General features: G+C 52.4%; 1 protein-coding gene across 3 annotated transcripts in view; it reads right to left on the bottom strand.

Moving 5' to 3' along the window:
* The window catches only part of DGKZ (diacylglycerol kinase zeta), an 89,017-nt gene extending 76,404 nt beyond the window's left edge, over positions 1-12,613 (bottom strand). The window contains exon 1 of one of the 3 annotated variants that reach the window (XM_074997575.1): positions 12,218-12,613. In XM_074997575.1, coding sequence (XP_074853676.1) covers positions 12,218-12,375 — 158 coding nt within the window. In that variant the 5' untranslated portion in view covers positions 12,376-12,613. The remainder of the gene's footprint in view (positions 1-12,217) is intronic. The other 2 variants (XM_074997578.1, XM_074997579.1) reach the window with 2 other exon arrangements.
* Between the last annotated feature and the right edge of the window lie 632 nt (positions 12,614-13,245).

Below are 13,245 nucleotides of genomic sequence, written 5' to 3'. Positions count from 1 at the left end.
AAACCCCTTTGCAGTGAGGTACATTGTTAGCTTCATGGGCTTCCTGGGACAGGAGGCCATGCGCTCCTGTTAATTCCAGCCCAGTACTGCTGTCCTGGGAACAGATGAGCTTAGGTTAGCATCATGTGAAGCGGACCTGCGATAAAGTCCCGCTGGAATGCGAGGAAAAAACCCAACCTGGACTGTGTTTCTGTGCTCCCAGGGAATGGCACCTGGGCAGCATTTACCAGAACACACACAACTATGGGGTTGTGACCACTCTCACTTTGTGACAGAGAGCTGCCATTATCCGCTGTGTTTTGAGTAGTCTGAGCAGAGCTGCATTAAGAGCTCAGCAGTGACCATTAGCAACAGCAGGGAATGGTCTGCAGGGCACACAGAAGGCACTTTCAGTAGCCTGTGTAAGTATGATGCAGCAGGCACATGTGACTGCACGAGACAGTTGGTGGGGGATAATCTGGGAGGTTTGACTAAATTCCAATAACACCACATGCCAGGCATGTAGCATTGTGGGCAGGTCTCACCTTCCAACCAGGAAAGCATACAACATCTGTCAAACGTGAACAGTGCTAAACGTACTGGACCAACATCCCACTCAGGGGGATGGACAAAAAACTAGATGCCGTCAAGGGTCTCCAGCCTCAGCAGATCCCTCATTGCAGAGAGATGTGCCAGCATGGGGCAGGATCTCTTCAGATGCAGAACCAGTGATCATAAACCAGAGGTGGAAACTGAGTCACAAAGCACATTCCAAACCCAGCAAGGACTGACTGCAACCAGTGTAAGAAGTAGAGAGGGGCCAAGGGGGCCTTTTCTTCTCCAGGGTCACTCACACAAAGCAGCCAAAACCCCCACATCAGGGTTTCCCAAACTTTACATAGTTGGAACCCAGTTTTTTTCAGTACCTTTTTTTGCAGCCCAAAAATATAAAAGCATATTAAAAAAAATGAATGAAAAATGAATAAAGTCTCACTGTTTATTGCTTATTCACAATAATAGTACATAATAATATAAATCATGATCTACAATACTTAAGTGCCTAACTTATTGTCATTACCTTAATTATGTGGGAAAATGCAAAATACCAAATTAGTAGGATTGTGCACGATCATTTGCGTATTTTCTAAGGACCATTTTCTCCCCCGCCCACCCCAAGACTGGTACTGGGCTGTGGACCACGCTTTGGGAAATGCTGCCCCACATGATCCAGGACAAGAAAAGACTTTTAATCATAAAGCAACATGGAGGAGCTGGGCCTGAGTAAGGCAGAATTAAGGAGATGGCATGGAGCCACAGAGCTACCTATCACTGGGCATTAACCCCCAACAGGGGAGGAAGTTCTGCTCCAGTCCTGCTCCTCAGAGCTCCACCTCTCTTACACAATGGCTGTGTTTACACGGCTTGCCAAGCCACTGAAGTATAAAACCTAACACAGGCATTTCACCGCAGCATCTCACTGAATATACCCACTACAGGAAGAGGAGGGAAAGAAAAGCCTGTTTCCCATTCCTCTCTCTTTTCTGGGCACACACAGGCCACAGGCCACTGGCTTTCAGCTCTCCTGAGTGAGGCAGTGGTCACCTGTATAGCAAGAGGAGGCAGAATTTCCCTTTTTTAACTTTAAAGCTGAATTTTGGCTTTGTAAAAAGGTGCCTGACTCAGAGCCCAGGAAACGGAGGCCTCTCCGTCTCATTTTCAGACTGGGGACAGCACAAGAAACACTTCCTCCACACAACTTTCTTCTTAGCCAGACCTAAACTCTGCAGCAAGATCCCTGTCCTTCAGTGGAAAGTCTCAGCTTTCTCCAGCTGCTTCTGATCGATGCTGAAAAGTTACTACCAATCGCTGCAGCCGTCCAAGTTGCTTGTTTTTGTGTAGAATTCAGTATAATTTGCACTGTCCCCAAAAACTCATTTTGTTGTATCAAGAGTGTGTTTTTATCAGAGCCTGCAAAGGAAGCATGTCCAGCCCTAAAAAAGCCCCTCTCCACCTGGTGAATCAGAGCAGTGTGAGGGAATGAAGGAGGTCTCTAGAGAAAGATTTACAGGTGCTCCCTTAAAAGGAGGAGGAATTATCAGAAATTCAGCAGGGGGGCTAGCTTTCTGATCTGACAGATCCAAAGCCAGTGCTGGGAGGCTGAAAAATGCTGTGGGCCTAGGAAGCCAGTGAGCTACCCTTCTCCTTTTGAGCCAGATATCTAAGGCCAGAGCAGGCTGGAAAGGGATGAACGCTGGGAACAGCAGGAGGTGCTTGCTGACTCTCAGAGCCAGAGACGTGGACTCAGAAAAGGCAGGGGAAATGAAGAAGGATGCTCCGTGTGGCTCCTTCTGCAAACGGCAGGACTGCACTCCCCTTGGAATGGCTGTGGGGAGAGGGGCATCCTCATATGAGGGCAGGAGAGGACTGAGTGCCTGGGTACGGTTGGAGGTACGAGTGTGTGGTACACGGAGCAATGCAGGACAAGATGACCTGAGTTTTAATGACTACTTGTACTGGGGTGAAAAACAGATTGTGTGTTAAGAGCTTCTGTTATGGATTATTTGAACTTTGTTGTTACAATAATACAGCTCCATGGAGGTCTAGCATGAAGCCTGAAGTGAGCTGGCCATGTTAAATGGAAATTGAGGCTGACATGCCTGTCATACAGTGGCCTGTGATAGGAGGATGCTCCAGGCAGAACTACCAAATGACAGGGCCATTAGATGAATGAGCAATTCACTCCTCTGAGTGCAGTTATTTCAGGTCCCTCTGGAAGACAGTGTTGTACTGGTTACCATGGGTTCATCTTCCTGAGGTTTCCCTCACCACCACGAGGGCCAGAAAGTATTTATTTAAAGCTGAGATTCTGGAACAGAGATCAGTGGCAAGGGCTGACTGATAGATAGAGAACTGTGGGAGACAGCGCGTCCTGCCCTGGATGGGCCAGCTGTAGGGGTGAGAAGCAAATTCAAGTCCCAGAGCCTACCTGGTTTCTTTGCTAAGACTGGCCTGGGGCCGAGTCCCCCCAGAGGTGTGGATTGGGCAATGCAGACCCCTGTCCATGTGCAGCTGGACTGAGAGCTCAACAATGTGACGTGGCAAGGATGTTCAGTCTCCACTGACTGGGCTGGCAGGGGGAAATCAATCACCTCAAGGAGCCAACAGATTCCAACTCTCCCCAAAGGAGCCAGCAAGTGCAGGATGGAGAAGAGGCTCCAGAGAGTCAGCTCAGGGGAAACCTGGGAACAGCAACGAATGAAAGCAGAATACCAAGAAGAGGAGAGCTAGAAACTATACTGAGGGGGCTTCAGCAGGGCTCCAGAGACCCCTTCTGCTCCTCTCCATTACACCACAAGAGACCAGCTTTAATTCAGGGTCTCTGCCCTCCTTCCATAGCCACATCTCCATCTGACAGCACCTCACTTCTCCCCACCTGACAGAGTCAGTCCAGCTCCCTGCAGCTCAGTGCTTTACTTTTCGACAGGCCCCAGGCCAGCCCAGACAATTCACACTGCCTCACCACCTGCACTGAACGCTACTACGGTCTCCCAGAGCTACTCCCCCTGCCTTGCTGACAGCAAGCACTCCTGTCCCCCTCGCTGGCCTGGGTCCACACTGCTAATCCTCAGAACCTCTGTCTGTTCCTCTGCCGAAGCCTGCATCCTCTCCACCAAGTGTTCCCCCCAACTCTCACAAACCACTGCCCAGTGCTTTGTTAAAAAAAGGAAGAGGAGCTGTACTTAGCCAGCTCCCTACTAGCCAATCCCATGGCTGGGACTGCTGAAGAGCCAGTACTCAGTACTGGCAAGTACTGGCACAAAAAAAAAAAAAAACCCAGCCACTGCTTTCACCATCCCCAGCACCTCTCCAATCCCCCCTCTGGGGACCTATCATCACTCCATCAATTCCGATTCCTATTACTTCTGCACCCCTCTCTTCCCAAGCACCTGCCTGCCTTGCCAGGGACCTCTGCCCCTGCTACCAGGGCCTACCCCTGCCCTGACACCCAGCACCTGTTAGGGCCATCCCCATACCTCCAATGCCCAGCACTCAGCTCTTTGCAGACACCTACCCCTTCTGACATGGCCTGCAGCAACCCATGCGCCTCTAGCCCCCAGAGAGGGGCTGCGCCCTATGCCCACATTGCCAATATCCAACACTGGTGCGCCCAGAACAAGAAGCAGGCCCAGGCAGAAATGTGTGATGAAGGGCCCACTTCCCCAGGACCCAGGGCTTCATTGCCCTTTCTGGGTTTCTCATCCCCTTGATCAGATTGCATCAGTTCCTCGAAGGTACACTCTGGCCCTAGTCAGGTTAGGAGACCTGCCACCTTCTCTACAGCAGTGAGCACAGAGGCACAGGCAGTCCCTCACTCTGACCTCTGCCGGGCAGCCAAAACAGCAGCTTGTCACCTCCCCCCCCAACAAACCAAAGCATCAGCCAAAGCAGCTGCCGACAAAGCCCTTCTTCCCTTTGCCCTGCCCGTGCTCCTTGCGTGTGAGAGGAAAGGTTGGAGGTTGTACCATGGGCCCCAGCTCGTGGGGGCTGCGGGGGAGGAGCGGTGTGCTTGACCACCTCCTGCTCCAGACCCACAGCCAGGGGCAGCTGTCTTTGAAGTCCCTGGTGGGAACTCTGTGTTGAATTCTTGAAGCGAGCTCTGCTTGAACCACAGCAGTTTGCAAACTTTAATCTTTAAATTCTAGGACATCCCCACGACTGTCTGGTCCCTTGGGTCCTGGATCCAGCCCATTGCAAGGCCCCTGCACCATTAGTTGCCTCTCCCTGCAAAAGACGCCATGTATTCTACAGCAAACTGGGCCATATTCTCTGGCAAGGCCCCTTGGTTTGTCACATAAGAAGCTACAGCCTGAAAATTTGGTAGTGAATTTAGATGAATTCACATACACAGACAGGTAGTAAAAGAGGACAGCAAACAATAAGCTTTGTGCAATGGGAAGTGGGGGAGGAGGAGGAGACAGCCCAGCAGAGCACAAGCAACTGTTCGTGAAGGCCACAGAGACTCCACTCCCCAACTTCTGCCCACACACTAACACATGCATGGAACAAAGAGACACCCTACCACGTCCCCAAACTGAACAACACTTCAGAGAGGCGTAGGCGTGAGCTCGCTTTGGTTTCATGTTTGCCCACACACTGCCTCACCTCACAAACCCACCCTGGCATAAGCGCTCCTCTCCTGAGCCTGTTCCCAGGGTCATGGTGCATCAGCCAAGTGCCAAGGGAGGAAGGTCAGCCGGATTCAAACCGCAAACCAGCTGGCAGCTCCACACGGCCATCCCTGGTATCCATTAACATGCCATGGTTTGGCACTCTCAGTGTTTGGTGCGATCTCACTACTTAATGCATCTCACGAGGAACCCATAACACCTCACGGACAGGCTCAATTTCAACTGCTCATCTGCAAGGCCAGGAGGGTTAGGAAAGGATTTAATCCCCATCATGCGCGCGCGCGCGCACACACACACACACACACACACACACACACACACACACACACACACACACACACACACACACACACACACACACACACACACACACACACACACACACACACCTACCTTCCCCTGGGGGAGGGCCTTCATTCTGACTGCTCACTTGCAGCATGAGGAGTGGGGTGGCTAGAAAAGCAGTGGGGATTAAATTCCTTATCGTGTCGGCTCCAATCTCTTCATCAGCCCAATTAAAAAGATTTCCCATCTTGGTCCGGAAACGTGCACTGTGCATTTGTCTTTACATCAGTTCTGGGGCCAATTACTCCGCCCTCCCTTTAAGGCAATTACAAGGCACACAAATAAGCCTGTTCTCAGAATGCATGAACCTTGCTTGCTGCAGTTATGGCTTTCTGAGAAAGCTCGTGCCACTGCCTCTTCCGCCTCACAGGCCCATTCCCAGATCTCCAGAGAGAGACAGACAGACAGACAGAGCAGGGAGCAATTTATTGGCAGTGGCACCATGTTCACATGCATTTCATGCAACTGAGCCCCACGCTGGGTCCCAGAGAAAAGAGTGAGAAGCGGGGGGAATGCCCTCACCGTTTGGATTTGTTGCCACTCCAGTGGCACCGCATTTTTCTGAGAGCTCAGAGAGCGATTGTAAGCAGCTTGCTCTTCAGCAATCCACCCGCAGGATTCCATTGCAATGAGGTAGTGGTGCTGTCACATAAGGTGTCAACTATTTAGGTGGGCGGGTATCTGGGGCACAGACTAGTGCTGAGGGCACACGCCAGGCAAGCTGCAGGGCAGAGAGGCTGGCAGCAGCTCAGTCGCTCTTCGTGGCATTGCTTGCAGTTCCATGTACTCACTGCTTATCTGACTGAGCGTAGGAAAGCTGTCCCCATGTCACCCGAGGCTACAATTTCAGCAGCTTAAAGCTACAGCAAGCAGAGTCAGGTCTGGGCAGTGTGAGGATGGGAAACTTCCAAGGCAAAATTAGTGGCTTCAGAGAGTGATGTATGTGACAACAGCAAGTGCCCTCCCCTGTAAGCGAGGACTCACCCAAATGCTGGGGGCATTGAACTGCTGGAAGGGACAGAACATAAAACCAAATTTCTGATCACCTGCGGTCATGAAAAGTGCTAGTGGATTTAAATTCCACACGCTGGCTCCATTCCAGCCTAAACAAGGGGCATGCGTCTCAGTCAGTCTCTGTTGGAAGGAACAGGATCCCAGGAAGGAGGACTGCAAAGCACAATCCTTCCCAAAACAGCGCCTCAAACACTTCATTCTAGCCTCACCTCACTTGTCAACAGGAGAGTCTCACGCCCACTTGCCTCTCTGAAATTCAGAGGGAAGCCACTGAAGCAGCTCACAGCTGATGTCTTACACCAGGGTATCTGGCCCACACAGCCTTCTTATCTGGCTCACAGAGCTGGCAGCGTTGCCATTTTTCTGGCACAGCTTGCACAGGCCCCAGCTCCAGCTGGTGCGGCTCCTGCCAGCGCGGCTCGCACTGGGCAGCTCCTGTGGGTTGCAGCTCCCGGCTCCAGCCAGCGTGGCTCGGATGGGTGCCAGCACCACTGCCACAGGTTGCAGCTCACTGCACGGCACTCCAGCCAACACGGCTCACATGGGACGCAGCTCCAGCGGACGCCGCTCGCGTGGGCCCCAGCACGGACGTGGCTTGGGACTCAGCTCACGCAGCTCCTGCTCCTCCCGAGGTGACGGTAATTGCTGAATTCAGTTTGTGCTGAGGGTGCCTGGCTCTGCAGGGGGCAGGGGGGGCATTCATTTACAGTGGTGAGGGGGGCTGAGGGTGCCTGGCTCTGGGGAATGGGAGGGGAGATTGGTTTAAACCGGGGTGCTGGGGGTGCTTGGCTCTGAGGGAGGGAAGACTGGGTTAAAGCAGAGGGCTGGAGCTGCCTGGCTCTGGAGAGGGGAAGGGGGATTGGGGATTTTGCATGTCTGAAAATTGTGATATGGGGATACTTTTTTTTTTTGGAAAAAGGAGTATTTTATAAAAAAAAAAAAGTTGAGAAACACTGGAGCAGAACTCAGTTGGCTTTGTGGCTGGCACGAGGGATCTGGCTGTTAGGCCAATTAAATTGAGTCCTATTCTTTCAGTGCAGCAGGAAGCTGCCCCCACTGCAATGTTCAGGGGGTGGTGGTTTGGGGATGCAGGGGGTCTAAGGCTGGGGGCATTTTGGGGCTGCAAGGGGTTTAAGCCAGGGGATAGGGGTGGTTTGGAGTTTATGTTCAGCCCCCAGAACATGTAAAAAATTGCCACATGGCCCCCCATGAAAAAAGGTTGGACATCACTGTCCTACACAACACTCACACCCTGCCCAAGGATCACTGCGCAGGGACTTTCCCCTTTCTCCAAGGCCTATGGGAATTTTAACTCCCCTATGTTTTTCTGCAGTGTCCGTGACTGATGTACCTAAATCACCTCCATCCAGAGGCGAACGAGCTACTCCTCCAGCACAGTGCTAGAAATTCCAGTAATGCTGGAAAACACAATGCCCTAAACAAGAAAGAACAATGTCCTTCCCCTTTCATGTCCCATACTGTCCTGTGAGACACACACCTCGTCCCTCTCTCTAATAGAATCACACACCCCGCTGTTCTCTCCATACAGATTAGCCTACAGTTCTAAGTGCAGTGCATTTACCCTCAAGGACATGCACCCCCTTGGGAAGGAGAGAAGAGGCACTATTTAATTTTGGGTGTAGGACAAGACATGGTATCATGTACTACACTCTGCTGCTAAATCTGAAACCAGAGCAGAAGGAAGCAGCTCCCACTGTGCCACTCAGCCTCTGTTTACAGCCAGACTCGTGATGGAGTCACCTTGGCAACATGTCAGGCCAGCTCATAGCAATAGAAGGGCTGGATGGAAGAAACAGCAAAGGGGGCGGGGGGGGCTTTTAATTATATCATGTGCATCACACAATGCATGCCTCTCTGCCCTCCACGGAACCTCACCTGAGGCCCAGACAGAAGAATGAGAATCAAACAGGCTCCAGGGCACAGAACAATGAGCTGGTGCCCTAGAGCATTAAGACAAAACCACATTCAGATGGGTGATGAGGGAGGAAGCGGCACACGGCACCGACCAGTACGCAAGGAAAATGGAGTAAAAGCCAGGGCCTCACAGTCCAGGGAACACTATCATCATTGCCTGAAGGGCCTGGTAGGGTTGCAGACTGGCTGTGCAGGGGACATATAGCACTCATAGCCCACCTCTTTCCTGGGGCTGCAGGAATGTCCCGCTACAGCCAGAGGGGAAAAGAGATGTTACTCAGCTCAGAGCAGAAACAAATCAAGGCAGATTTCCCATATCTGCAGGAAAGAGGAATGGGTGGAAGGGGAAATTATGATTCCCAGTTTCCCTTTGCTCAATTTACATTCAATGATTCAAAGGAACCCGTGATCGGTCAGAGCCCAAACACATCCCTATCATGTCCATCTCACCCCTAGCCATGGCTTAGCCAGGCTCTCTGCCTGTAAAATTCGCAACCTGCTTCAAAACTTCTGACACTACCAGGGAAAATAACCCTCTCACCCTCACCCAGTCAGCAGTTTCAGTTATGTAGCCGACACAGGGATGGAATAGTTGAGTGTGCTGTGGATGGCATGTCAAGATCAAAGAATGCTGTCAAAGCTGCATCTGGGCTACCCAGGACTGCGATAGCTGAGGCTGGGAGGGCAGGAACAAGGTGTATTTGAGTCACACTTCTTCAGCAGCCAGCTTGGTTTGCAACCTGAGAACACACTTGCAACAGCATAGTAACACTCACAGTACAGGTAGGATTTCCTTGGTAAACCTAAAGCACGGTGCAGCCTCCACAGTGATCAGTGTGACTACACACTGACCCAAAAAGCTGTCACCACAACATCTGGCCCTGCCCTTTGTCAGTGCACATTGTTCACTGCCTAATCAGACACCAGGCCGCTGTCTTGTGGGCTGGAGCCTCTAATTACATTTCTAGGGTTGAAATTATGGCCTGCTCCTATCCACACCATAAGCCTCCCACACAGAACTCTCTGCTCAGCCCAGCCATGGTACATCAGTGAAACACAGAATCTCTGGGTCCAAAGACAGCAGCCTGCTTCTGCTTGCCAGGTGCACAGACCCACTTAACCCTTTCCCACACTCCCCATCAGAGTGAGTGGTACTGATGTTACTTGCTCACAGAGGAAACAGAGTGTTCAGATCTCTTTTTTTCTAAAGATCCGCTCCTCAGCCAAAGGAGAAAATGTGGCCCAGGGAAATGAAGGAAAAATTAATGCAAGCTACTGAGGAAGACATGACACCTCTTCCTGTGGCTATAGCTACACTGCAAAAAAAAGCAACCCAACACAACTCACAGCCTGGGTAAACTGACCCAGGCTCACACTACAGCAGCGATGGGCAACCTATACTAGTGAGCCGGCCTCATGAGTGGTCTTCCTTCCTCTCAGTGGGCCACAGGATTGTCATAACTAAGATGGTCTCCCAGGATAGGGTAGTTTTGCTAATTACGCTTGAGTACTTAGAATTTGCAGGGTATGCCAACTGAACCCGAGCGGCACTTTGATTAGATTCAGCAGGAGCGCACAGCTCTCACAGTTAATGTTGTGTACAATCAGCAAGCACCTCACTTCATATGCGTGTCACTTTAATAATACAAGTAGGGGAAAAAAAAGACCCTAAGCATACGGAACTCAGTGAAATCCAACAACCCTGAACGTGGGCAACAGTAAACAAAATGTCTCGCGGGTCACACACAGAACCCCGCTAGGCCACAGGCTGTCCACAGCTGCATTACAGAGCTCAAAACAGCAGTATGGGTATAGGTAACTATACTGTCATTTCTGCCATTTCGAGCCCTGTAGCAAACACAAGCCCAAATCCATTTACCTGGTTTCTGAGACTCGCTGCTGTGGGGTTTTCCCCCCACAGTGCTGACCTACCCCAAGAATCCCAACCTGTCTTGGTCTGGTGATTCCCCCTGCCCCACAAGCAGTAATTAATGACACTAACACTGCAGCAACACAGGAAAGGAGCTGGAGAAACCAGTCACCAGACCCTGAAAGCCCAACCCAGATGACACGTGCCTCTGTATATCTGGGATGCATACTGTCTCCAATACAAACTCCTGGGATGCCACTCCCAACACATCTCTTCGATAGCCAAGCTGTCTCTGCTCCAGCCATACTCTTATCTCTAGTGGGATAAGAGACTGGAGAAAAAAAACACACATTTTTGACAGGGTAATTAAGCACTAGAGCAATTTAGCAAGGGGGGGCGGGGCAGGGTCACAGTGAATTCACCCATCCTATTATAAAATCAAGTTTGGATGTTTTTCTAAAAGCTATATTCCAGGCATTATTTTGGGGAAAGTCTGTGGTTCGCAGAAGGTCAGGTGAGATAATTAAAATGGTCCCTTCTGGCTTCACAATCTACTGTCCTCGCTTCCTCTCAGGCCCCCAGCGCAGGCTGATTCAGTGCAAAGATGTGAGGGAACTCTTTTGCAATTTAAAGAGAGGATGGGGCAGGGGCTTTATACCTAGAAGCTGCTGGACTCTGCACACAAGCCCACATATGGGACCTCTTCCACTAATTTTTTGAGAGCATTCCCAATCTGATTATTTAGTATTTCTATTACTTGAGCACCCAGAGGCCACAGTCAGGATTGAGTACCCACTGTGCTTGGCACTCATAGACAAATGGTACAAAGACATGGCCCCTGTCCCAATGAGCGTATAGTTTAGGAATCAGCAAACAGCAGGAAGTGAGACCCAGCAACACCATCACCTATGCTCTCTGACCAGAGGGTGAATAATACCACCTGAGCACCCCAGAAGTAGTATGTGTCTAAGGGAAACGGGTTGAGTAAGAATAATAGGAGTCTTGCTTCATATCACCTCCCACCGCAGCAGAATATATGAATAGTCTGTCTAGCCTTCTCTATTTCCAACAGCCAGAATTTCGTGACAATTTTATGGCACCGTTCACTTGGATTTTTTGCTGCCCTCACCTAGAAATCAACTAATTAGGGTTGATACTCCTTGTACTTGTACAAAAGCTCATGTCACTACCATTGTTACACAAACGCACTTTCTCCTTTCCTAGTTCCACAGTATATCACAGCAGTGAGTTCCAAAGTTTAAGCGTACGTGTAAGTTGCAAACTAAAGGAGTCCAATGGTAAGCACAAGGGAAGGGGAAGAGATGTTGGGCCTTGACTCATGAAGTTCTTTGGAGATGCAAAACCGGCATTTGGAGAGAACAACCTCTACACGCCAGAGGGGACAAGCTGCAGCATGAGGCATACCCAGTGAAGACTCAGGCCTTGTCTACACCATAAAACCACAGCTACGCCAACATCGCTTCTGGCAGAGATGCGGCTTGCACCAGCACGAGTTCTTTTACCAGTAGGGTTCATGCCGGCCCCCTAAAGGAAATAAGCTCTACTGGCAGAAGTACTTTTCTGAGCTTTAACGTGGCCAGGGCTTTTGCAAGCATTGAGGGCATGATTCACGTCCCCCTCATACCCAGCTCTAGCCGCAAACCTTAAGGGCAGGCTCTAAGCCCAGAGCTTCACCAGCACAGCAGGTGCCTTTGGCAGGGCATGCCAGGCCAGGGCACGCTCAGGATCCGGAGCCACATTAAGGCACAACAGGTAGACAAGCCCCCGCAGGGACGGACTGGCCAGGCACACGGGAGACCCTGGCTGGCTGGCTGCCTGCCCCACGCCCTTTTCCCACCAGGGGGCGCTGCCCCCTGCCCCTCACCTGCGCCCGAAGATCCGGAGCCCCGTGAACCGCTTGTTGCTGTGCCTTCGCCCCAGCGCGGGGCCCTTCTCCGGCTCCAGCGAGGTCTCCGAGCTGGTGGAGGACGGGGAGCTGGAGGCGCCGGCCCCTGCGCCCTGCTCCCGCTCCAGCGGCTCCATGACCCGCGGGGCCCTGCGCTCACCTGCCGCCGGGAGCCGCTGTCATAGCCGTGGGGGCCGGGCGGCGCCCGCCCATGCGCCGCCACAGCGCGGCCAGCCCCGGCGGCGGCGGGCGGCCGGAGCCCAGCAGGAAGAGGCAGCGGTGAGCGGCGCAAGGTAGCGCCCGAGGACCCCGATAGCTGCCCGCGCCAGTGCCTCGCTCAGCGGCACCGCCGGGCGGGCAGCGCCCCCTGCCGCGCTCCCGCCGTCCTGCCCGGGGCCGCGCTGGACAGTTCCGGCGGGGGCGGGGGGCGCGCACCGGCGGGAGTGCGGATTAGAGCAGTCCACGGCCAGCGCCGAGGGGAGACGAAGGCAGCGGGGATTTAACTGGAACCCGGGAGGAGCTCGGCGGGCTCCTTCCTGCGCCCAAGCGGACCAGACCCCGCTTCCCTAAAGGGCTCGTCCAGCACAGCCCCCCCCCCCCCCCCGCCGGCCCGTGCGGGGTGGTGCTGACCGCGCAAACACTGCCCCGCTGTCCCCAGTGTCCGTTCGCTGCCGGCTAACCCTGCGCAGAACTGGCCCTCTCTGGACCGCGCTGCTGTGAGCTTCCTTGGAGCAGTGCCCGGCAGGTGCCAGCACAACGACTTCTCAGCGGCGCCCCGCTCTATCTGGATTGGCTCTTGGCAGCAAAGCCACATCCTGCCAGGCCTTTCGCTTTCATGCAATTGTCTCAACGCCTTCTTTGTTGTAACACCTTAAAGCTTTGTTGTAACACCTTAAAGAAGCCTTGCTTTGTCTTAGCCCAAATCAGCCTCACGCAACAACTGGGAACGCCTCCGAGCCAAAAAGTTGCCTCAAAAGGACAAAACTCAAGGCCCGTGATCTACACTC

The sequence above is a fragment of the Carettochelys insculpta genome, chromosome 6 (assembly GCF_033958435.1).
Source record: "Carettochelys insculpta isolate YL-2023 chromosome 6, ASM3395843v1, whole genome shotgun sequence".
Taxonomy (NCBI): domain Eukaryota; kingdom Metazoa; phylum Chordata; order Testudines; family Carettochelyidae; genus Carettochelys; species Carettochelys insculpta.
Note: the sequence above shows the minus strand (reverse complement) of the source record. Positions and strands in the feature narration are given on the sequence as shown.